The sequence below is a fragment of the Lagenorhynchus albirostris genome, chromosome 12, assembly GCF_949774975.1.
Source record: "Lagenorhynchus albirostris chromosome 12, mLagAlb1.1, whole genome shotgun sequence".
In the NCBI taxonomy this organism is placed as follows: Eukaryota; Metazoa; Chordata; class Mammalia; order Artiodactyla; family Delphinidae; genus Lagenorhynchus; species Lagenorhynchus albirostris.
In genome coordinates, this window is record NC_083106.1 from 33,755,233 (window position 1) to 33,781,001 (window position 25,769).

General features: G+C 35.5%; 1 protein-coding gene across 5 annotated transcripts in view; it reads left to right on the forward strand.

Moving 5' to 3' along the window:
* Nucleotides 1-25,769, forward strand: part of PTPRK (protein tyrosine phosphatase receptor type K) — a 565,370-nt gene that overhangs the window by 429,789 nt on the left and 109,812 nt on the right. For all 5 annotated transcript variants that reach the window (XR_009543738.1, XM_060167237.1, XM_060167239.1 and 2 more), the window contains exon 8: nt 18,823-19,125. Coding sequence is in view for 4 of the 5 variants with exons in the window: in XM_060167237.1 (XP_060023220.1) it covers nt 18,823-19,125 (303 nt within the window). In the remaining variant the exon portion in view is untranslated. The remainder of the gene's footprint in view (nt 1-18,822; nt 19,126-25,769) is intronic.

Below are 25,769 nucleotides of genomic sequence, written 5' to 3' on the forward strand. Positions count from 1 at the left end.
CCTCTGCTATGTGGCTGCTTCCCACTAGCTATCTATTTCACATTTGATAGTGTATATACGTTCATGCCACTCTCACACTTCGTCCCAGCTTACCTTTCCCCCTCCCCGTGTCCTCAAGTCCATTCTCTACATCTGCGTCTTTATTCCTGTCCTGCCCATAGGTCCTTCATAGCCATTTTTGAAAAATTCCATATATATGTGTTAGCATATGGTATTCATTTTTCTCTTTCTGACTGACTTCACTCTGTATGACAGACTCTAGGTCCATCCACCTCACTACAAATAACTCAATTTCGTTTCTTTTTATGGCTGAGTAATATTCCATTGTATATATGTGCCACATCTTCTTTATCCATTCATCTGTCGATGGACACTTAGGTAGCTTCCATGTCATGGCTATTGTAAATAGAGCTGCTATGAACATTGTGGTGCATGACTCTTTTTGAATTATGGTTTTCTCACGGTATATTCCCACTAGTGGGATTGCTGGGTCGTATGGTAGTTCTACTTTTAGTTTTTGAATGAACCTCCATACTGTTCTCCATAGTGGCTGTATCAATTTACCTTCCCAACAACAGTGCAAGAGGATTCCCTTTCCTCACACACTCTCCAGCATTTATTGTTTGTAGATTTTTTGATTACGGCCATTCTGACTGGTGTGAGGTGATACCCCATTGTAGTTTTGATTTGCATTTCTCTAATGATTAATGATGTTGAGCATTCTTTCATGTGTTTGTTGGCAATCTGTATATCTTCTCTGGAGAAATGTCTATTTAGGACTTCTGCCCTTTCTTGGATTAGGTTGTTTGTTTTTTTGATATTGAGCTGCATGAGCTGCTTGTAAATTTTAGAGATTAATCCTTTGTCAGTTGCTTCATTTGCAAATATTTTCTCCCATTCTGAGGGTTGTCTTTTGTTCTTGTTTATGGTTTCCTTTGCTGTGCAAAAGCTTTTAAGTTTCATTATGTCCCATTTCTTTATATTCGTTTTATTTCCATTTCTCTAGGAGGTGAGTCAAAAAGGATCATGCTGTGATTTATGTCGCAGACTGTTCTGCCTATGTTTTACTCTAAGAGTTTTATAGTCTCTGACCTTACATTTAGGTCTTTAATCCATTTTGAGTTTATTTTTGTGTATGGTGTTGGGGGTGTTCTAATTTCATTCTTTTACATGTAGCTGTCCAGTTTTCCCAGCATCACTTATTGAAGGGGCTGTCTTTTCTCCATTGTATATTCTTGCCTCCTTTATCAAAAATATGGTGACCATATGTGCATGGGTTTATCTCTGGGCTTTCTATCCTGTTCCATTGATCTATATTTCTGGTTTTGTACCAGTACCATAGTGTCCTGATTACTGTAGCTTTGTAGTATAGTCTGAAGTCTGGGAGCCTGATTCCTCCAGCTCCGTTTTTCTTTCTCAAGATTGCTTTGGCAATGATTCGGGGTCTTGATTCGGGGACTTTTAGTTTCCATACAAATTGTGAAATTTTTTGTTCTAGTTCTGTGAAAAATGCCATTGGTAGTTTGTAGGGGATTGCATTGAATCTGTAGATTGCTTTGGGTAGTAAAGTCATTTTCACACTGTTGATTCTTCCAATCCAAGAATATGGTATATCTCTCCATCTGTTTGTATGGTCTTTAATTTCTTTCATCAGTTTTCTGCATACAGGTCTTTTGTCTTATAGTTTTCTGCATACAGGTCTTTTGTCTCCTTAGGTAGGTTTATTCCTAGGTATTTTATTCTTTCCGTTGTAATGGTAAATGGGAGTGTTTCCTTAATTTCTCTTTCAGATTTTTCATCATTAGTATATAGGAATGCAAGAGATTTCCGTGCATTAGTTTTGTATCCTGCTACTTTATCAAATTCATTGATTAGCTCTAGTAGTTTTCTGGTAGCGTCTTTAGGATTTTCTATGTATAGTACCCTGTCAAACAGTGACAGCTTTACTTCTTGTTTTCTGATTTGGATTACTTTTATTTCTTTTTCTTCTCTGATCGCTGTGGCTAAAACTTACAAAACTATGTTGAATAATAGTGGTGAGAGTGGGCAACGTTGTCTTATTCCTGATCTTAGTGGAAATGGTTTCAGTTTTTCACCATTGAGAATGATGTTGGCTGTAGGTTTGTCATATATGGCCTTTATCAACACCATTTTTTATCATAAATGGGTGTTGAATTTTGTTGAAAGATTTTTCTGCGTCTATTGAGAGGATCGTGTGGGTTTTTCTCCTTCAATTTGTTAATATGGTGTATCGCATTGATTGATTTGCATATATTGAAGAATCCTTGCATTCCTGGGATAAACCCCACTTGATCATGGTGTATGATCTTTTTAATGTGCTGTTGGATTCAGTTTGCTAGTATTTTGTTGAGGATTTTTGCATCTGTGTTCATCAGTGATATTGACCTGTAGTTTTCTTTCTTTGTGACATCTTTGTCTGGTTTTGGTATCAGGGTGCTGGTGGCCTCGTAGAATGAGTTTGGGAGTGTTCCTCCCTCTGCTATAATTTGGAAGAATTTGAGAAGGATAGGTTTTAGTTCTTCCCTAAATGTTGATAGAATTTGTCTGTGAAGCCATCTGGTCCTGTGCTTTTGTTTGTTGGAAGATTTTTAATCACAGTCTCAATTTCAGTGCTTGTGATTGATCTGTATATTTTCTGTTTCTTCCTGGATCTCGGAAGGTTGTGCTTTTCTAAGAATTTGTCCATTTTTTCCAGGTTGTCCATTTTATTGGCATATAGTTGCTTGTAGTAATCTCTCATGATCCTTTGTATTTCTTCAATGTCAGTTTTTACTTCTCCTTTTTCATTTCTAATTCTATTGATTTGAGTCTTCTCCATTTGTTTTTTTTTGATGAGTCTGGCTAATGGTTTATCAATTTTGTTTATCTTCTCAAAGAACCAGCTTTTAGTTTTATTGATCTTTGCTATTGTTTCCTTCATTTCTTTTTCATTTATTTCTGATCTGATTTTTATGATTTCTTTCCTTCCGCTAACTTTGGGGTTATTTTTCTGTTGTTCTTCTTTCTCTAATTGCTTTAGGTGTAAGGTTAGGTTGTTTATTTGAGATTCTTCTTGTTTCTTGAGCTAGGATTGTTTTGCTCTAAACTTTCTGTTAGAACTGCTTTTGCTGAATCCCGTAGGTTTTGGGTCATCATGTTTTCATTGTCATTTGTTTCTAGGTATTTTTTGTTTTCCTCTTTGATTTCTTCAGTGATCTCTAGGTTATTAAGTAGTGTATTGTTTAGCCTCCATATGGTTGTATTCTTTACAGATTTTTTCCTGTAATTGATATCTAGCCTCAGAGCGCTGTGGTTGGAAAAGGTACTTGATATGATTTCAATTTTCTTAAATTTACCAAGGCTTGATTTGTAACCCAAGATATGATCTATCCAGGGGACTGTTCCATGAGCATTTGAGAAGAAAGTGTATTATGTTGTTTTTAGATGGAATGTCCTATAAATATCAATTAAGTCCATAGTGTTTAATATATCATTTAAAGTTTATTTTTCCTTGTTTGTTTTCATTTTGGATGATCTGTCCATTGGTGAAAGTGCGGTGTTAGAGTCCCCTTCTATGATTGTGTTACTGTCAATTTCCCCTTTTTTGGCTCTTAGCATTTGCCTTATGTATTGAGGTGCTCCTATGTTGGTTGCATAAATATTTACAATTGTTATATCTTCTTCTTGGATTGACCCCTTGATCATTATGCAGTGTCCTTCTTTGTCTCTTGTAATAGTCTTTATTTTAAAGTCTATTTTGTTTGATGTGAGAATTGCTACTCCAGCTTTCTTTTGATTTCATTTGCATGGAATATCTTTTTCCCATCCCTCATTTTCGGTCTATATGTGTTGCTAGGTCTGAAGTGGGTCTCTTTTAGACAGCATATATACGAGTCTTGTTTTTCTATCCATTCAGCCCATCTATGTCTTTTGGTTGGAGAATTTAATACATTTACATTTAAGGTAATTATCGATGTGTATGTTCCTATTACCATTTTCTTAATTTTGGGGGGGTGGTTGTTGTAGGTCTTTTCCTTCTCTTGTGTTTCCTGCCTAGAGAAGTTCCTTTAGCATTTGTGTAAAGCTGGTTTGGTGGTGCTGAATTCTCTTAGCTTTTGCTTGTCTGGTAAGGTTTTAATTTCTCCATTGAATCTGAATGAGATCCTTGCTGAGTAGAGTAATCTTGGTTGTTTTTTCCTTTCATTGCTTTAAATATGTCCTGCCACTGCCTTCTGGCTTGCAGAGTTTCTGCTGAAAGATCAGCTGTTAACCTTATGGGGATCCCCTTGTATGCTATTTGTTGCTTTTCTCTTGCTGCTTTTATTTTTTTTCCCTGTATTTAATTTTTGATAGTTTGATTAATATGTGTCTTGGCATGTTTCTCCTTGGATTTGTCCTGCATGGGACTCTCTGCCCTTCCTGGACTTGATTGACTATTTCCTTTCCCATGTTAGGGAAGTTTTCAACTATAATCTCTTCAAATATTTTCTCAGACCCTTTCTTTTACTCTTCTTCTTCTGGGACCCCTATAATTTGCATGTTGGTGCATTTAATTCTGTCGCAGAGGTCTCTGAGACTGTTCTCAATTCTTTTCATTCTTTTTTCTTTATTCTGCTCTGCAGTAGTTATTTCCACTATTTTATCTTTCAGGTCATTTATCCGTTCTTCTGCCTCAGTTGTTCTGCTATTGATTCCTTCTAGAGGAGTTTTCGTTTCATTTATTGTGTTGTTCATCACTGTTCGTTTGCTCTTTAGTTCTTCTAGGTCCTTTGTAAACGTTTCTTACATATTCTCCATTCTATTTCCAAGATTTTGGATCATCTTTACTATCATTACTCTGAATTCTTTTTCAGGTAGACTGACTCTTTCCTCTTCATTTGTTTGGTCTGGTGGGTTTTTACCTTGCTCCTTCATGTGCTGTGTATGTCTCTGTCTTCTCATTTTGCTTAACTTACTGTGTTTGGGGTCTCCTTGTCACAGGCTGGAGCTTCGTAGTTCCTGTTGTTTTTGGTGTCTACCCCAAGTGGCTCAGGTTGGTTCAGTGGGTTGTGTAGGCTTCCTGGTAGAGGGGAGTAGTGCCTGTGTTCTGGTGGATGAGGCTGGATATTGTCTTTCTGTTGGGTAGGTCCGTGTCTGGTGGTGTGTTTTCGGGTGTCTGTGACCTTATTATGATTATAGGTAGTCTGTCTGCTAATAGGTGGGGTTGTGTTCCTGTCTTGCTAGTTGTTTGGCATAGGGTGTCCTGCACTGGAGCTTGCCGGTCATTGAGTGGAGCTGGGTTTAAGCGTTAAGATGGAGATCTCTGGGAGAGCTTTCACCATTTGATACGGAGCTAGGAGGTCTCTGGTGGAACAATGTTCTGAACTCGGCTCTCCCACCTCAGAGGCACAGGCCTGACAGGCCTGACACCCAGCCGGAGCACCAAGACCCTGTCAGCCACATGGCTCAGAAGAAAAGGCGAAAAAAAAGAAAGAAAAAAATAAAATAAAGTTATTAAAATAAAAAATAGGGGCTTCCCTGGTGGCTCAGTGGTTGAGAGTCCGCCTGCCGATGCAGGGGACACAGGTTCGTGCCCTGGTACGGAAAGATCACACATGCCGCGGAGCGGCTGGGCCCGTGAGCCATGGCCGCTGAGCCTGCGCGTCCGGAGCCTGTGCTCCGCAACGGGAGAGGCCACAACAGTGAGGGGCCCACATACCACCAAAAAAAAAAAAAAAAAAAATTATTAAAAATTAAAAAAATTTTAATGTAATAAAAAAAGAAAAGAAAGAAAGAAAAAGAAAGAAAGAAGAGAGCAATCAAACGAAAAAACTCCACCAATGATAAGAAGCGCTAAAAAGTATACTAAAAAAAAGGAAAAAAAAGGCAACAGAACCCTAGGACAAATGGTAAAAGCAAAGCTACACAGACAAAATCACACACAGAAGCATACACATACATACTCATAAAAAGAGAAAAAGGAAAAAAAAGTATATCATTGCTCTCAAAGTTCATTGCTTCAATTTTTGGATGATTTGTTGTCTATTCATGTATTCCACAGATTCAGGATACATCAAGTTGATTGTGGAGATTAAATCTGCTGCTCCTGAGGCTGCTGGGAGAGATTTCCCTTTCTCTTCTTTGTTCTCAGATCTCCTGGGGTTCAGCTTTGGATTTGGCCCTGCCTCTGCATGTAGGTTGCCTGAAGGTGTCTGTTCCCGCCGAGGCAGAATGGGGTTAAAGGAGCAGCTGATTCGGGGGCTCTGGCTCACTCAGACCCGGGGGAGGGAGGGGTACAGAATGCGGGGCGAGCTTGTGGCGGCAGAGGCTGGCGTGATGTTGCACTAGCCTGATGTGCACCGTGCGTTCTCCCAGGGAAGTTGTCCCTGGATCATGGGACCCTCGCAGTGGCAGGCTGCACAGGCTCCCGGCAGGGGAGGTGTGGATAGTGACCTGTGCTTGCACACAGGCTTCTAGGTGGCTGCACCAGCAGCCTTAGCGTCTCATGCCCATCTCTGGGGTCTGCGCTGATAACCGCGGCTCGCGCCCGTCTCTGGAGCTCGTTTAGGCTGCGCTCTGAATCCCCTCTCCTCACGCACCCCTAAACAATGGTCTCTTGCCTCTTAGGCAGTTCCAGACTTTTTCCCGGACCCCCTCCCGGCTAGCTGTGGCACATTCGCCCTGTTCAGGCTGTGTTCATGCAGCCAACCCCAGTCCTCTCGCTGGGATCTGACCTCCGAAGCCTGAGCCTCGGCTCCCAGCCCTCACACAGCGGGTGAGCAGACAAGCCTCTCGGGCTGGTGAGTGCCGGTAGGCACTGATCCTCTGTGTGGGAATCTCTCCGCTTTGCCCTCTGCACCCCTGTGGCTGCGTTCTTACGTGTCTCCAAAGCTTCCCGCCTCCGCCACCTGCAGTCTCCGCCCGCGAAGGGCCCTCATAGTGTGTGGCAACCTTTCCTCCTTCACAGCTCCGTCCCACTGGTGCAGGTCCCGTCCCTGTTCTTTTGTCTCTGTTTATTCTTTTTTCTTTTGCCCTACCCAGGTATGGGGGGAGTTTCTTGCCTTTTGGGAGGTCTGAGGTCTTCTGCCAGCATTCAGTAGGGGTTCTGTAGGGGTTGTTCCACATGTAGATGTATTTCTGATGTATTTGTGGGGTGGAAGTTGATCTCCACATCTTGCTCTTCTGTCATCTTGAACTTCTCCCCCTAAAAATATTAGGAAATTTTAATAGAAAATACCTTCATCAACTATCTTGCATAAAGTGTGATAAATAGGTTCCTTTTTTATTTTTACAATTTAAGGGGATTTCATTTTTTTCAAGTCCATTATAAAACACACTGAAACATTTGCCTAACCATGTAGACTGGCTCAAGGCAGTCCATGCTCTAAATCTAATTGTTGAATAACTTTTCAAATATAAGGAGAGGAATTCTTCAGGATTCCCATCAAGATGAATCACCTTTTACTTATTTCTGCCTTATGTGTCATCATATATAGGACTTAATGCAGATCTGGGACATACTCAATTAGAATAATAAAATATATTTCACAAAGGAATAAATTTGAAATAATATTCAGAAATCTGTAATAGAATATTAAAAAAGTAAGATTTTTATTGTGGAAAATATTAGCACCACCACCACCCCCTCGGCATCTGTTGAGTATATACAGGTTTATTGATTTTTTTCTGGACAATCTCAGACCTTCAAATAGTGGACATAAAATATACAGCAGTTCCTTAAAAGTTTTTAAGGTAGGAATATTCATAAAGCAAATTTGGATGTGAATTTTATATTCACTAGTTTATTTGCTAACTTTAAAATGATTATATTTATTTATCTAGTAATTAAATTTGTCCTTGTTCCTTTATCTTAAAAGAGATCATGAATCTTCAGTTGTAATATAGGCTCAGTTTGTCCCAGGTGGAAGTTAAGGAGTTCATTATTCTTATCTCTGTCAATTTCCTAATTTACAAATGAGCTGAAGCAATTAATTCTTGCAAGTCTCCTGTATTAATTATAGTGTTAGGCAGGTTTCCTTGTGGTTTTGTAATTCTTTTTGTCACATTTTCACTCTCCTTACTATCTCAGCTTGATACGTGTTGACATGCTGATTCATGTTTTAGTGTACTAGAAGGGTTTTATTCATCTGGAGGAATGAGTGTAAAGAGGTCACACCTTATCATCACACTGGCATTTCTAGTGTGTATCGAGCATGTATCTCCTTTTAATTTAATTTCTGAAAAATGTACAGGAATTTCTGCAGCTAAGCTGTACAAATCAATAAAATTTGTAATCAAGGCTGTCTAATCTCTAAACCTGATATAAAACTTCACAACTATTGATTACATGTGAAGGTTCTGCAAGCTGTTAATCATGCATGAAAGCATAGAATAAATGGTGGCTTCAGAAAAGGAAATGGACAAATAATCATCACCCCTGCAGTCCTTATCTGTCTTTCTGTTCCCCTGAAGCAAGCATGTTACCAGACTTTCATTTTATGAAATCAAATGATGTATTAAAGTGTGTTAACAGCCATTATCACTTTGAAAATTTGTATTACTCTAGCTTTTTTCTATTATAATTTAGAAATTTTCTCATCTTTCTTCAGAAAAGTGATCCAAAGCAAATTAGTTTATTTTGTAAGTTTCCAGAAGGAATGAAAGAAGGACCTAAGTTGGTGTATTAAAATCATAATCTTTGCTGGGAGTGAAATGAGCCATACATACTTGGAATATCATTATAATGTAATCGTTGTAGTTTATTTTGGGCAGTCTTGGCGGGTCTTCATGCCATAAGATAGCCTCACTTAAAATGGGCCCTCCTAACCTCTCATTTACTAATATACTTTATAATAATTTCCGAGTTTGAATTGACTGGCTTGACTCATTCAAGGACAGATGTAAGGTGTTTATAAAGGAGTTATGTAGTTGAGGAAAACATGTACTATTTCTGCATCTAAGTAGTATTAGAGGGATTTGGATAAAAATGTATATGTAAATGTATTTTTCTGTTAGAGCTATCCACTCAAAAGTAAGGAAATTTAGCTTATATTGCTGATTCACTTTATATATACCTGTAAACTTATATTGATATAAAAATTAAAATATTTTAATAAATGTTGTGTTGCAGCGATGGATTAGGGTGCTAGAAAACGACTCTAATTATTATAGCTTAGAATAAAGTATTGACATGTCTTATACCTCATAGAATTATTAGTCCAATATTTAATATATTAGTATCTGTGGGAGCATAGTGAAGAAATGAACCTGCCCTCAAAGAGCATACAGGAAATAAAGACAAAAATATATTCATTTAAAGTAGTTTTTTAAATCTTATACTGCCACAATATTTGGCACATGCCAGGCCCTTAATAAATGTTTACTTTAATACTAAAAGAATAGTAAATAAGCATGTAGTGGCTCAGCACAACTCATTATTAGCGAAATAAAATTTGTAAAGTACTGTTCTATGGAGGGATCACTGACATAATCTTCACAAAAATATTAAGGTAATTTACCAAGTGAAGAGATTAGGGATAGGGATTATATCAAAATGCTGAACAATTACTAACCACAAAATCTCATCTGTGGCAGAAAGCCTCTGATGATCTTGTCTGGATCACAGATCTGCTGGTGGACTGGCGATTGGCTGGTCTAGATGACCTTTGCTGGCACGACGAGGTGACTAACTCAGCTCTGTTCCACATGCATTTCTTAGTCCAGAAGTGATGGTGGAGGTGTAAGAGCAAGAGGGGCTCACAGGACTTTTTGAGATACAGGTGAAAGTTAGCACACCGCCACTTTTGCTTCATTCTGTTGACCAAAGCAAGTCATGAGCCAAGCCCCAAATCAAAAGATGGGGAAATAAACCCCACTTCTTTGGTGTGAAGGGTTGTAAAATCACATGGCCAACAGTGTGGATACAAAGAGAGGTGAAGAATTGGAGCCATCACAGAATTCAGTTCTTAAGTTCTATTTTCATTAGCTCTTGAACATAAAACATATTAAAATTAGTTGCTTTATTGTTCAGAAAATGAAGTTTCCAAGCATATACTATGGGCCAACCACTTTGCTTGGCATACAAAATATTTACCTCATTTTTTAGTACAACCTAAGAAGTGTGTCATTTATCTTCTTTTTAGGCATGGAGAAGGCATTGAAAATTCCCTCTAGAGTTTTGTCATTGCTGTATACAGCTCCTCAACAGTCATCTTATTTTATACACTGTATATTATGAAGTAGTTTTTTCCATATTACTTTTTTAGGGTAATATACAGCTCACTGTACGTTTTTGTATGTGATTAATGCTGTTGCTAAACATTTTTATGAAAAATAAAGTTTGTTTTTACACTAGGGGTAGATTATTCTCTTCTTTTTTTCCTTCAATAAATTTTTTTAAATGCCTTTTCTCTTTCTATTTTATGTTTTATCCAAGTATAGGTGGTTAGCTATACAAAATGTTTTATTTTTTGCATTGTTTAAAGTATAACATATAAGCAGAATATGCAGTATGAGAGATGAATTGAAGTAGATTGATTGACTGTAATTACATGGTTCTTCCAACACAGTCTGGTATTATTAGATAAAAATTTAAGTGAGAAACATTAAAGGGCCCCTAAATTTTCAACTCCCCATGTTTTGAGAATTAGGTTTAATAAGACATTCAATAAGATTTATCTATTGGAAAAATAGTTACTTTTGTCTTTTTTTTCCACGTCACTTTGGTAGTAAGTTCTTTTGAAAATCAAACAGTTTCCTTAGCATTATTGTAGAGAGTATGCAAATGTTATTAGAATTATCTGATGAACTTCAGTCAGATTCTTGAGAGCAGTGAAGATGACATATTTTGGTTTAATTTGATGATGTGCTTAGTATTGTTCTGATGGTACTGGGTAAATATTTCTGTGACTCTGCAGGAGAGCTGAGTGAGCCATGCACCCCCTGTCATTCTATATCCCCTGAGGGCAAACATGTCATTTCAACAACACAGCCAGAAAGCCAAAAGAGCTGACAGTTGGTTTGTGGTTATTCCTGGACCTAAGGCTCCCTCATATTACAGTGCTAATCAAGTCATCTCACCAACTTATCATTAACTCAATTTGACCCGTGGGAGCAGAGATGAAATCTTTCTGGCAAGACTAATGAAGCTCTAAGACTGAAAAGATGTGCAGTGTAAAACCTTGCTTATCCTCAGTCATTACCATGAGGAAAAGAATAAAAATACAAAGCATCAATAGAGAAAAGTAAAGACAATGTCTTCCAAAGCACTTCAGTTTTTTCCTCCCCCAAGGTATGCCAATGTTTTCTTCCTTTTTTAAAAAAAAAAAAAATTCAACTTTGTTCAGAAATTTCATCTCAATTATTTTTTATTTTACACCAACAAATATTTTCTCTAACAGTCAGGAAGTTCACTTTCCTTGTGTTTGTTTTGATAAATGGAATGGAAATTGTGCTTTGCAGTCAGCTTCTAAGATTTCTGATGAAAAGGCAGCCAGGAGCAAGAAGCTCCCTGTTATGCTTCAGTGTTCTTAGTTTGTGACATCTTTGACAACATCTTCCTTTTCTTCTTGGCATGAGCTTTGGGACATCTTCTATTTCTCTCTGAGTGACAGCTGGATAATAAGTTTTATCATTAAAAACTGATTCTAGGGAAATGTGGTCCCTGCCCTCGATTCTCTTGTAGCTGCTAAAGCTTTTGTTTTCACAACTCTTTCAGAGTAACCGAGATTATCACTAGAGAAGGACCTGGATACTGACCTGATGTGTCATGTGTTAACAAATGCCCAAAATTGAATTTCCTTTTATCTGTTATCTAGAACCACTTATTAAATCATCTTGCTGTTGAGAGGTGACTCAAAGTCAACAGGTCCTGTTTACTCATGTTGCCTTAATTTTTCTTAATCTTCAGAGAATTATTAAGTAGTTCTTCATTTTATCCTATCAAGTCGTGTTAAATATTTGACACAAAAACTATTACAAGCATAAATCCCATGCTTGATCTGTTTAGAATTTAAGTAAGGGCAGTGATATGTTATTTCTTTATTTATCTGCTAATTGTATATTACTGGTCATAGATTTGATATGTAACTTTTCTGCTATTTCTTTTTGATTTCATGTGGCTTTTCTCACTGTAACAACTAGGAAATAGGTGAACAATAAAAGGAAAAATGGAATGGGAAAAGTGGAATGATCAACTTTTGGCAGAAAAATAAAGAAAACCATTGTCTCCTGAAGTCACACTCCTTCTTGGCCCCTTATTCTCCCCTAACACATTGCAATCTTTGGATTTTTCCACTTCCAGTGTCTGCACACTTGACAAAACCTCCAAATTAATTTTTCTAAAGTAGTTAATTAATTGTGTTAATTTCCTGCTCAGTTAATTTCCATTGGCTCTTAGATCAAGTTACCTCTTATCATGACATCCAAAGTTTTTCCAATCTTTTCCCAACCAATTTTTCCTATATAACCTCCTATTAGATAACTTGTACTGCAACCAAATGGGATTACATATTTTTTCCAATTGTGTTTGTATTTATTCATCTTGTTTCCTCTGCATTTTTATTATTTATCCAAGTTATGTCTATAGATCTTCCTGCCTTACCCATTGAAACCAAATGCAAATATCTCTTCCATTTGACAGGTGGAAGTTGTTTCCCTCTCTTGAATTCCTATAGTATTTTATTCCATTCATATACCATTTATGTCATACTGCTTTAATTTTTTTTCTTAGCTTATCATCTTTACTGAATAAATGTTAAGCTCCTTGAGGTCTATTATTGTTTTATTCACTTTAGAATCCTCCACAGTGTCTGGTATCATACACTTTATATAATAGGCAGTCTATTTTTGTTTCACAATAGATGGATTACTTGTTCAAAATATTTTAATATGATCCTTTGCTGCATGAAGGTCACTCCCTTGCTATATTTATTCCCAAGTTTCTGCCAGAATTTTGCCCCACAACTTTTTCCAATTCCTTGTTTCTCTCCCAAATTTCCTTTTACTAGAAAAGCAAAATGAGACAGAAGGAAAGAGAACTGTTTTATAAACACATGTATGGAATACCTAACAAAAATTTGAAAATGGAAAGTAAAAAATTGGGAAGAAGAAAGAACATTTAGTAAATTTCAAACCACCTGACAAGTAGTGCATTGATGAATGTGATCCCCATTGTTTTATCATCATTGTGGTGACCTATGTTGTTATAAATACTGTTTACTGTGACGCCTCTATGTGCCATTCACCACACTAGGTCATTTCTTTAAATTATTTAATCCTTAAAACAGCACTTATGCCCAGCTTTATATAACATAGTGAGTCCTGAGCAATATCCTTCTACTTCCGTTTATTCTACAAAAGTTAATTATTCCAATTTTAAAAGTTTAAATTTTTACTTATGCATTCATATCTCAGAAATACAACACAATTATTGGTGAGGCACAAGACTAATGGATCAGGTTGAGGAATTTAGGTAATTTTCTTGTCGAATACTGATAGAATTTTCTTTGAATGGATTTCATAGTAGTAGAACAGTCTCAAGTCCCTGCTGTTTATATCCTGATTTTTAAAAATCTATGTATACGTGGTGGTCAGCCCATGTCAGAGCTAACAGACTTCAGAGGTGTTGCATAGCAGAGTGCCTGTTGTATGTGTGTATGTATGTGTATGTGCTTATATATGTATATGTGAATATATACATAGATGTACATGCATGGATACATATATGTGATTATAACATATATGTAAATACAGCTGAGAATATCCAACCTCAATGAAAACTGGAAAAAAATAGAGCACATGTCAAATAAATAACTGTAATTAGACAGTGACTTCCTCTGAATTACTGCAGATGCCTTAGAGCTCAAGATAATTGAATTTTGACTTCAGATGTGTTTCTGCATACGTGTGTGTGTGTGTTTACTTTGTTGTATGTTGGTTTCTGAATATTGCCCTAGATGGCAGTAAGATTATATTTTAAGTCACTATTTTAGTAATAACAATTCATTTTGCAGCATTTCTTCAAGCCATTGTGAAAAATATAGATTTTAAATACCATATTGACCTTGTAGAAAGATTCTTTGCCTATTAAAAAGCTATTTCTTTTCACAAATCTTTGGTTTTTTACCAGTTAATAAAGTGTGGGCAGCTGATATTATGATTGTGGTTTATGCACATACGTATAGGATTTCTAAAGCTACCTTTTCCAGATTTTAAATTAGAGTTTTAAAGTCTAATTTATATTAGTGTCAAAGTTAGCAGCATTTAAATACACCAAAACAGAATTCTCACTCAAAGTGAACTCTATGTATTTTTTTACATACTACCAATATATAATAAATATATCTTTTGTCAACTCTTAAAAATGAATAATTGAGGATGTAGAGCTATTGTGTCTTTCACAGTGTCTGGGTATGCTTTTATTTTACTTTTTTTTTTTTTAATTTCAAATATGAGAATAAAAAGAGTGGGGATAGTGAGTTACTTCTGCTTTTGACAGCGAGTCCCTCAGTATGCACACATTTACATCTCTTCTGGCTCTTCCAAGCCTAGAGAAACACTAAGTTCCTCCAAACTTTGACTTGCTCTAGGGCTATTCAGAATGTCAAGCAGTTCTAATAGGCAGTCAGCTAGCTGCAGCAGCTGAGCAGAAATTGAATAGCACATATATTCCCTATTTTCAGTGCTCCATAAAAGGGTGAATAAAGGAAGCCAAAAGGCAAAAGAAATTGGATATAATGAGATTAGCTAGGAGAATAAAATTTCTATTTATTTTTATAATTATTTAACTTTATAAATAGAGAAATTAATTTTTAAAATTATTTTATTATTAGTTTGGGAGAAAATGTAAATATGTAGTCAGTAATTTACAGGCAAATTGTAGAGGCTTTTAGTACATAAAGTGTTAAGTAGGTTTTTTTTCTTTACCATTTTGCATTTCCACTTTTTTTCACATTCATGTGTACACTTTTTTTTAATTTCTTTTTTTAAAAGAGGCCTCTAAATTTGCTGTTCAGAAATATAGTCCCTCTGTGATGACTAAAGTCATGTGTAAACTTTAAACCATTCCTATGGATATCCACTTTTTTTGTTCTGTTTTTTGGGGTTTTATTGGTCTTGTAGTTTCTACTCATTGCCAAAGTTACTAAGGTAAAATTTTCCTCCACTCCTACCAATGAAGTTGTGTCATACATCTGTAAAACAGATTCTTTTTTAATTTTTATTTCATTTTATTTTTTAATACATTATACCCCCTTTACTTATTTCTCTGACCCCTCATCCCCTACTTCTGGCAACTGCCAATCTGTTCTCTCTAACTGATCTATGATCTTGTTTTTTTTTTGGTTAATTTTTGTTTTTGTTTTTAAGACCCCACACATAAGAGAGATTATATGGTATTGTCTTTCTCTGTCTGATTTATTTCATTTAGCATAATACCCTGGAAGACATTTGCTGCAAATGTCAAGATTTTGCTCTTTTTCATGGCTTAATAATACTCCATGGTATATATGCATAGATATGTATATGTAAACACATTTTCTTTACTCATTCATCCCTTGATGGACACTTGTGTTGTTTCCTTGTAAATAGTGCTGCAGTGAACATGGGGGTGCATATATCTTTTCAGTTAGAGTTTTTATTTTCTGCAGATAAATACCCCAAAGTGGAATTGCTGAATCATATGGTAGTTCTGTTTTTAATTGAGGAGCCTTAATACTGTTTTCCATAGTGGCTGCGCCAATTTATATTCCCAACAGTGCACAAGGGATCCCTTTTCTCCACATCCTCACCAACACTTGTTATTTCTTGTCTTTTTGATGACAGCCATTTTGAGAGGTGTGAGGCAATATCTTGTACTTTTGGTTTGCATTTCCCTGATGATTACTGACGTTGAACATCTTTTCATGTACCTGTTGACCATCTGTATGTCTTCTTTGGGAAAATGTCTATTTGGATCTTGTGCCCATTTTTTAATCAGCTTGTTTGGGTTTTTTTGCTATTGAGTTGTAGGAGTTCTTTATATATTTTGGATATTAACTACTTATCAGATATATGATTTGCAAATATTTTCTTCCATTCAGTAGGTTACCTTTTCATTTTGTTGATGGTTTCCTTTGCTGTGCAGAAGCTTTTTAGTATGATGTAGTCCCACTTATTTATTTTTGCTTTTGTTGCCTTTGCTTTTGGTGTCAGATTCAAAAAAATCATGGCCTAGACCTGTGTCAAGGAGCTTACCATCTTTTTTTTTTTTTTCAGGAGTTTTATGGTTTCAGGTCTTACTTTCAGGTCTTTAATCCATTTTGAGTTAATTTTTGTATATGGTGTAAGACAGTGGTTGTGTTTCACTCTTTTGCATATGACTGTCCCGTTTTCCCCCGTTTTCCCAACACCATTAAATGAAGAGATAATTCTTTCCCCATTGTATATTCTTGACTCCTTTGTCATAAGTTAATTGACCAGATATGTGAGCATTTATTTCTCCGCTCTCTATTCTGTTCCATTCATCTATGTGTCTGTTTTAGTAGAAATATCATATCGTTTTAATTATTTTAACTTTATATAATATATAGTTTGAAATATAGTAATATATTTTGTAATATAATTTTTTGTTATATAATATATAACATATATTATACAAAATATAATATATTTTGTAAGTAATATAGTTTGAAATCAGAGAGCGTGATGCCTCCAGCTTTGTTCTTTTTTCTCAAGATTACTTTGGCTATTTGGAGTCTTTTTGTGGTTTCATACAAATTTTAGGATTATTTGTTTTATTTCTTCAAAAAAATGCCATTGGAACTTTGATCGGGATTGCACTGAATCTGTAGATTGCTTTCAGTAGTATGGCCATTTTAACAATATTGATTTTTCCAATCCATGAGCGCTGAGTATCTTTCATTTATGTCTTCTTCAATTTCTTTATGCTTTTCTTAGTCTTTTAAAGTTGTATTAGTATGCAGGGTAAGTGCAAATTGAATAGTGGTATAAAATGAAAAGATGTATGAAAGAGAATGATCACTCAGAAAAAGAGAAGTTTATAAAGGAATAAGATGTCAGGTTCAAAATGAAGGGTGTATGAAAACAGGTATATGACTACTAGACCTAAAAAAAATTAAAGCAGAGGGATAAATATTTATTGGTGTTTTCTCTTATTGTTGTATGGGATATTTGCATTCATATGCATCAAGTATTTTCTGGAGAAATTTCTCAATGTAGACACTTTTAGAACAATGTATGGACTAACTGCAATGTGGCCACTCAGTTGTATCTGATTGCTACCTAACAGGCAGCAAAGTCACAATTTATCTGGGAAGTTTTTGGATGATCCTGCCTATAAGTGCCTGGCCAGTTTGTGGGCAGTGATGCCAAACACTGTGTTTTTAGTCTAACTAGACGGAAAGGAAAATGTCATCATCTCACTCTTGTGCCTGGCGGGGAAAATGATAACATAGTGCTAGACATATAAAGAGATTTTTAAAAATGATTAAAAGACCACATCTTTCTTCCAGCCTACTTAACACTGAAACCAAAGTGGTAAAATAGGGGGACTGGATATTGTAAACAATCAGAAGATCAGACAGAATTTAAAACCTAAACTTTGGATTCTACCAAAGATTAATTTGCATATGTATATATATATATATATATATTTTTTTTTTTAGTTTTGAGGTTTTAAATTAAATGGCCACAAGAGTGTACTTCATATTTCACATTAAATGTATTGAACTGGAATCCCAATTTGGGTTTGCCATCTGTGTGCCATGCTGATTATTTTTACACAACTAAGATTTTAATCTCAAAAATGAAAATTTATAAAAACACCCATATTGGGCTTTTTGTATTACTTACTTTTCTTCATTTTTTCCCTACTGATTTCTATTTTTCATGAGCACTAACAATCCCTAGTGAGTTAATGGAGGCACCAACAAGGCCTCAACCTTGACCTTGACTTTAATCTCTTTGTCAAATCAATGTATTAAAGTTTTGCTGTGTATTGGTTTGTTTACTGTGTAGACTTTGCCATGGCCATGACTTTCATAGGGTAATTATTTTGATTAAGTTAGATGATTAAAGTTAGTCTTGCATGAGAAAAGTATACACTTGGGAAGCAGTGATGGATGGATTCCAGTCTTCAGAGTGTTTAGTTCTGCCAGCATTTTCCAGTTGAATGGAAATTCACTTCCCAGTTTGGTTTCGGTGACACTGGATGGATTGTCAGACCTGAGCAGTTCCTAGAGAAAGACAAAAAGAGATCAAGAAGGATAGATGACAATGTGAATATCCACATGTGTTCTTGCAATTTTTCTCAGATATTTTTCTGCTTTGATGAACAACATCATTACTGAAATAATAAATGTTAATTAATATCTGCATCATTTTTGTAAGTGGTAGTTTAGTGTTACGATTAGACTAATTAGTATACAGCATAGCTTGGTGACATGACAAATCAGAGAGCAGAACATGTTGACTCTTATCCATTATGATGTATTAGCTAATTCACTTACTCAATAATGACCGAAGAAAGATGGGGAATAGGGCAGTAACAACAGAAACAACTATAAAAGCATTGTGGCCATATTTTCAAGTTTTTATTTTTCTGCCATGTTCCTGAGTACTATGGATTGTGGACATTTTACTTCCCATTTCTCTTCCCATTGGTAAATCATAGCCCTAACAGAAACCTTTAAGAATAAGATCATGAGTAATAAAGAAAATGAGAATAAACGATGACTTCCAGATTTTCCTAGGTTTACACATGCTATGTCATGCTCAGTGTTAAATTTTTTCAAGATTATTCATGGTAAAGTTGACAGCTATCTGTGTCTTTGATTTATTTTTCAGAGCCTATGCGAACCCCAAAGACTTTAAAGATTGCCGAGATACAGGCAAGACGCATTGCTGTGGACTGGGAATCCCTGGGTTACAACATCACTCGTTGCCACACTTTTAATGTCACTATCTGCTACCATTACTTCCGTGGTCACAATGAGAGCAAGGCAGACTGTTTGGACATGGACCCCAAAGCCCCTCAGCATGTTGTGAACCATCTGCCACCTTATACAAACGTCAGCCTCAAGATGATCCTAACCAATCCAGAAGGCAGGAAGGAGAGTGAAGAGACGATTATTCAAACTGATGAGGATGGTATGCTCATACTTCCTTACTTTTAAAGGGGGGAATTATATGACAAGAATTATGTACTTGCTTACAGTTTTGCCTAGAGTCCCCAAAATTGAATTGGATTCTGAAATCTGCTAAATACTTTTAACAGGGTTAACTTTGGAAAGGATTTGCCTTTAACAAAAACCTTAATATTCTTCAGGGTAGCATCAAATACTAAATGAACGATTCCTTTATTGTTTTCCATTTTTATACAATATTAGAAAAGTAGCAACTACACTAAAAGTCTAACTAAAGTTTTTATCAAATGTTCAAAAATAATTTTCACCATTTGTGGCACTACATCGATTACCTATTGGTGAAATGCACTTAGTTAAAATTTTAGTTTTTTGCATTTTACAGATCAGTAGTAATAGCTTTCATTTCCTTTAGATTTGAAAGCAACATTGTTTACCTATTCTGTTCATTTTTAGATAGTTTTATGTAATTATAAAAATAAAAGAAGGTCAAAGTTTATATGTTTAAGTCTAAATAAAGGTCCTTATCAGATATTGGCAAGCTATCATCTTTTATCCATCTTTTTACCACCCAAGTAATTGAATTATAACTTGCCCAATTTCTATGTGTGTATTACTTCTAAATTATTGAATAATAGGAAGAAACATTTATATTAATATTATAAATTACACACACATACTATATACTATATACTATAGTATGTCATTAATGTGACTATATATGTGTGACTATATATATAAATATATATATAATTATATATATAATAATATATATAATGTCATACTATATACTATAGTATGTCATTAATGTGAATTTGAATACATATTCTGATTTAAAAAAAATGTATCCGAGACAAAAATGATTAATAATAACACTGTATTCTTCCAATGTAAGACATTTCATTTGCAATATTTCCTTTTATGAATGAAAGCGTGCAGGGGGAAAAAGTGTGCTATATAGTGAATTGAGGCAAAACCGAACTGGGAGTCAGGAATCATGAGTTTTCAGTCCTGGCTCTAATAACTCTGTAACCTTAGCAAATCCTTTCATCCCTCTAGTTCTCTATTTCTCAACTCTATATGAAAAGGTTGAATTAGATGATCTCTAAGGTTCCATCTACAATTTTTTTTTTTTTTTTTTGGGGGTATGCGGGCCTCTCACTGTTGTGGCCTCTCCTGTTGTGGAGCACAGGCTCCGGACGCGCAGGCTCAGCGGCCATGGCTCACGGGCCCAGCCGCTCCGTGGCATGTGGGATCTTCCCGGACCGGGGCACGAACCCGTGTCCCCTGCATCGGCAGGTGGACTCTCAACCACTGCGCCACCAGGGAAGCCCCCATCTACATTTTTATTTGGGTTTCAGAAAACAGGATGTATTTGATACCTGAGTGTTCCCAATTTCCCTCGAGTTCTGAACTTTAGGCTCAGATGTATATTTTGATGCCTACCAAGTATGAGATTGCCATAATATGGGTCAATATTCCATAGTTTCTAGAAATTCTCCTTATTACTTCAAGCTTTCTCACTCTGAGAAATGGAAATGATCTTGGATTGTTCTGTTTTTTTGTTGTAATAAAGGGAAGTGAAAGCCTTTTAACCTCATTTAGCTCAGATTTTCAAGGAAACAATATTGTCCTAAAATTATGCATATTCATAAAATTTCAAAGAATAAACCTAAGACTTATTCATGATAAATGTATTTTTGTCATCTTTGAGACAATAAAACACAGTCATCTCAGCTATCATGTTTGAACTTGCACTTAATCAAAACATTAACAACATTTTAAAGAACAAACCCTGCTTTTATACATAAACACACAAACACTCGTATTACCCCCCTGCCCCCCACACATATACAACACACACACAACACATGCTTATGAAAGAAACAGTGGTTGAGTGTAGTTGTTTCATAGGTAGAGTATCAAAATGGGAAGTCTAAGCATGGATTCAAAAGCTCTGGAAAATCTCTATCTCATTTTATAAAGTGGGATAAATATTATGTCTATATTATACTAGACATTTTTAAGTATAGTTGATTTATAAATTGTGTTAGTTTCAGGTGCACAGCAAAGTGATTCAGTTATTTTTTTTTCAGATTATATTCCATTATAGTTTGTTTCAAGATCTTGAATTTAATTCCCTGTGCTATACAGTAAATACTTGTGGCTTAACTATTTTATGTATAGTAGTTCATATCCATTAATCCCATACTCCTACTTTATCCCTCCCTCCCTCCATCTCCCCTTTGGTAACCATGAGTTTGTTTTCTGTGTCTGTAAGTCTGTTTCTGTTTTGTATATAGATTCATTTGCATTGTTTTTAGGTTCCACATGTAAGTGATACCACATAGTATGTGTCTGTCTGACTTAGATCAGTAAGTGTAGGATTCTCTAGATCCATCCATGTTGCTGCAAATGGCAACATTTCATTCTTTTTTATGACTGAGTAATATTTCATTGTGTATATATATACCACATCTTCTTAAGCCAATTGTATGTTTATGGGTACTTGGGTTGTTTCCATGTCTTGACTATTGTAAATAGTGCTGCTATGTGAGCATCAGAGTGCGTGTATCGTTTTGAATTATTAGAGTTTTTGTCTTTTCTGGATATATACCCAGAAGTGGGATTGATGGATCATATGGTAGCTCTATTTTTAGTTTTTTAAGGAACCTCCATACTGTTCTCCATAGTGGCTGCCCCAGTTTACGTTCCAGCCAACGGTGTGCAGATATTCCCTTTTCTCCACACCCTCTCCAGCATTTATTATTTGCAGACTTTTTGGTGATGGCCATTCTGACCAGCGTGAGGTGATACGTCATTGTGGGTTTGATTTGCATTTCTCTAAATTAGGTTATTGACCATCTTTTCCTGTGCCTGTTGCCCATATGTATGTCTTCTTTGGAAAAATGTCTATTTAGGTTGTCTGCCCATTCTTTGATTGGGTTGTTTGGGTTTTTTTGACATTCAGTTGTACAAGCAGTTTGTATATTTGGGTATTAACCCCTTGTCGGTCACATTGTTTGCATATATTTTCTCCCATTCTGCAGGTTGTCTTTTAGTTTTGTTGATGGTTTCCTTTGCTGTACAAAAGCTTTTAAGTTTGATTAGGTCCCATTTGTTCATTGTACACTATACATTTTATAATCCGTGATTTTAGTAATAAGAATGTACTCAACATTTTATTGCCTGCACTTAAAATTGAAAAAAAAACGATTTCTTTTTTTTTATCTTTATTGGAGTATAATTGCTTTACAATGGTGTGTTAGTTTCTGTTGTATAACAAAGTGAATCAGCTATACATATACATATATCCCCATATCCCCTCCCTCTTGCATCTCCCTCCCACCCTCCCTATCCCACCCCTCTAGGTGGTCACAAAGCACAGAGCTGATCTCCCTGTGCTATGCGGCTGCTTCCCACTAGCTATCTGTTTTACATTTGGTAGTGTATATACGTCCGTGCCACTCTCTCACTTCGTCCCAGCCTACGCTTCCCACTCCCCGTGTCCTCAAGTCCATTCTCTACATCTGCATCTTTATTCCTGTCCTGCCCCTAGGTTCTTCAAAACCTTTTTTTTTTTTTAAGATTCCGTATATATGAAAAAACATGATTTCTTAATTGGTAATATTAGTCTCAGTTATGTGAGTTTTGTGGTTCTTCAGTCAGTCATTCTCTAATAATATAATTCATTTTGATGGTATTCTTTAGTATGAGTTTTTAGTCTGCTTTTCTTTCCACAAACCAAAGAATGCAGTCAGGCTTATATAATCTTTTTTCATATTGCATTAAATTTTTTAATGTATTTTTGGGTACACATATGACTAGATTACTAATCAGGAAGTGAATTGCTATGGAAATTTAAATTATGTCTTAAAATTTATCAAACTCATGACTGTGTTATTTATTTCATCTAGAAATAGTTTTGTAAAAGTAAAATGGCATTAACTATTCAGTCTAATTTCAATAATATTTCTTACTTTTGTTTTATTTTAACCTCTGTTTTGAAGAATTTTTTTATTGTTTGTAATGATATTGAGGTGCATGTTATTATTTCATGATAGTACAGTCACAAAGTAATTCCTTCTACTGTAAGGGTTTTTTAATTTTTTGCTTTATATATAAGACTAAATGATTGAAGTACAAGCTTTCTATGAAGTATTTGCAAATAATTCAGGCTCCAAATCTGCTCATTATAAACTCCGCTTCTACATAGAGTACTTGATGTGTCTCAATGTTCCTGAATTGGGGGGGTGACAGAATATCTAAATCATAATCTATTGTTGGAAGATCGATGGATTATGATGATCTAATTAAGTCAGTCTTGCTAAGTTATTGCTGCCCCATATACATAGAAAAATAATAAATTATCAGCCATCTAATAAAAGAATATAATTTCATGAAAAGAATTCTGGGTACATCCATAAACCATGAGAGCAAAGCTAGAATGATTTCCCACCAGAACCTTAAGGTAGAATTTACTTTATTGCATGCATTTTTTAATGCACGGGTAGAATTTTGTGTAAGAGATTTTGTTTTCACTTTTTATTCTAGCATTCATAAAAATCAATATTGTGAAGTTAACTCAGCAGAAAAGCCTGGTTTGGGGACATTTTTTGACTAATACAAAGCTATTTTTAAATGTACATTTATTATATTTTAAAGGCTGTAAAGCTTATTTAATATAATCTTGCCCCACCCACATTTCATTTTCCTCTCTTCCACTTTGAGAGTTATATTTTTAGGGACTTTTTTATGTGCAAAAAAAAAAATTTAGCTGAAACAGCTCTCAAATAAATTATAAGTAGGGGAATAAAAGTCAGCATTCTGTCTTCATTAAAATTTGTTGATTTGGAAATGTGAGAGGACATTTCCTGCACTATGAAGACTGCCATGATGATGAACTTAGTAACTTCATGTTGTATTTGCACAAATCATATGTACATATAGATGTCTGTATAAAGAATTGTCTTCCTTCCATCATAGAAAATTATTGAATACAGGTTGTCTGTAGAAAATTATTGAACATAGTTTGTCTGTGCCCTCACTCCTTTCCTCCATATGTTTTATGTGTGTGTTTTGTAGTTCACCTAAGTGTAATTCTTTCTCTCATTCACTATGCTGGTCTCAGTGCAAGATCAGTAGTGTGGAACTCTCTTGGCTATAATTTTCCCACAAACTTTTCCATAAGTATATGAAGTGAATCCTGTTGACAAAGTAGAACATGTATAAGAAGAGCAGAGAAATACACAAATTCCAGGAAGGCTACTTTCCATTTCTACCCTTCTCTCAATGTAGAATTTACAAACATTTAAAACTATCCTTGGGACTTCCCTGGCGGTCCAGTGGTTAAGACTCCGCACTTCCAATGCATAGGGCACAGGTTTGATCCCTGGTTAGGGAACTAAGATCCTGCATGCCATATAATGCAGCCAAAAAATAAAATAGAATAGAATAAAATAATAGAATAAAATAAAATACCACCTATAGCTTTCAAATAATAAAATTTTTAAAAACCTATCCTTATTTGTGAACAATTTGAAACATATCCATGCCGTTTCATATTATTTTTTTGACCAAATCATGTTTGGTGAACACGGGTAGTAATTATAATACCATCAAATAAACATTTACTCACTAGTTGAGGCTTTACTTCCTCCTCCCCCCAACAGCCACCCTCTATGAGAGGTGTGGAGAGGCAAATAACTACAATTGTAAGCTTATGTCATTTGAGTGGAATGGAAACAACAGGTATTCTCTTAGGAAACAAACCAAGGCCCATGGTAGCCTCAGCAGATGCCACAGATTACACACAGGGGCCATCACGGCCCCTCTGCCTCGATAACTGCATAGCCTGTGCCAATACTGTGGACCTGGGGGTCGAGGGGAGTGGATGCCTTAGGTTAACTTTTCCCCAAGCCCTCAGCTGTTAGATGCATGAATATATCTTCTGGAGTTTAGTCCTGGCATCTTTTCTGTTTACTGTGGGTTTTTTCCTTTATGAATTAATTATTAATATGCCAAATTATGTTGGCTCTCCCAGAGGTCATAACATCATTCATCGTCTGCTTGTAGATTGAAATAAATCTTACTCTTTTGACATATCATTCAGAATTTCTTGACGCTGCTGGCCACATTGCAATGCATTTACTTTGATCCAGTGATTTTTAATTTATTTCAGTCCTCACAAAATTGCTGTGTACTCTGAAACTACATTTCTAGATAATGTCATGTGTAAAGTTCACTGAAACGTTAGATTATGGAAAAATATTAATTAAAAAACATATTTGCCCAATATTGGGTTGATATTTTCAAGAGAAAACATATTTTTAAGCAAAGTAGGATAGATAGGTTATATTTTTAAGAATTATGAGAACAAGAAACTGGATATTTATGTAAATAAATAGCAACCAAATATTTAAATAAAATATATAAAAGGAAAATACACAATAGCAAAAGTATCTCGTATCTTGTATCTTGTCTATAGAAACTGACACATCATTCATTGCTGCCACTGGGTTATATGGCATTTGCAAATAAGGACTGGAATGGTTTCTCAAATCTTGTCATACCTGGGAACACTTCAAAACCAGTTATGTTGATAGTTGAGTTCTAAAGAAGTCCGGTGTTATAAAATGGTTTGATTCTTAG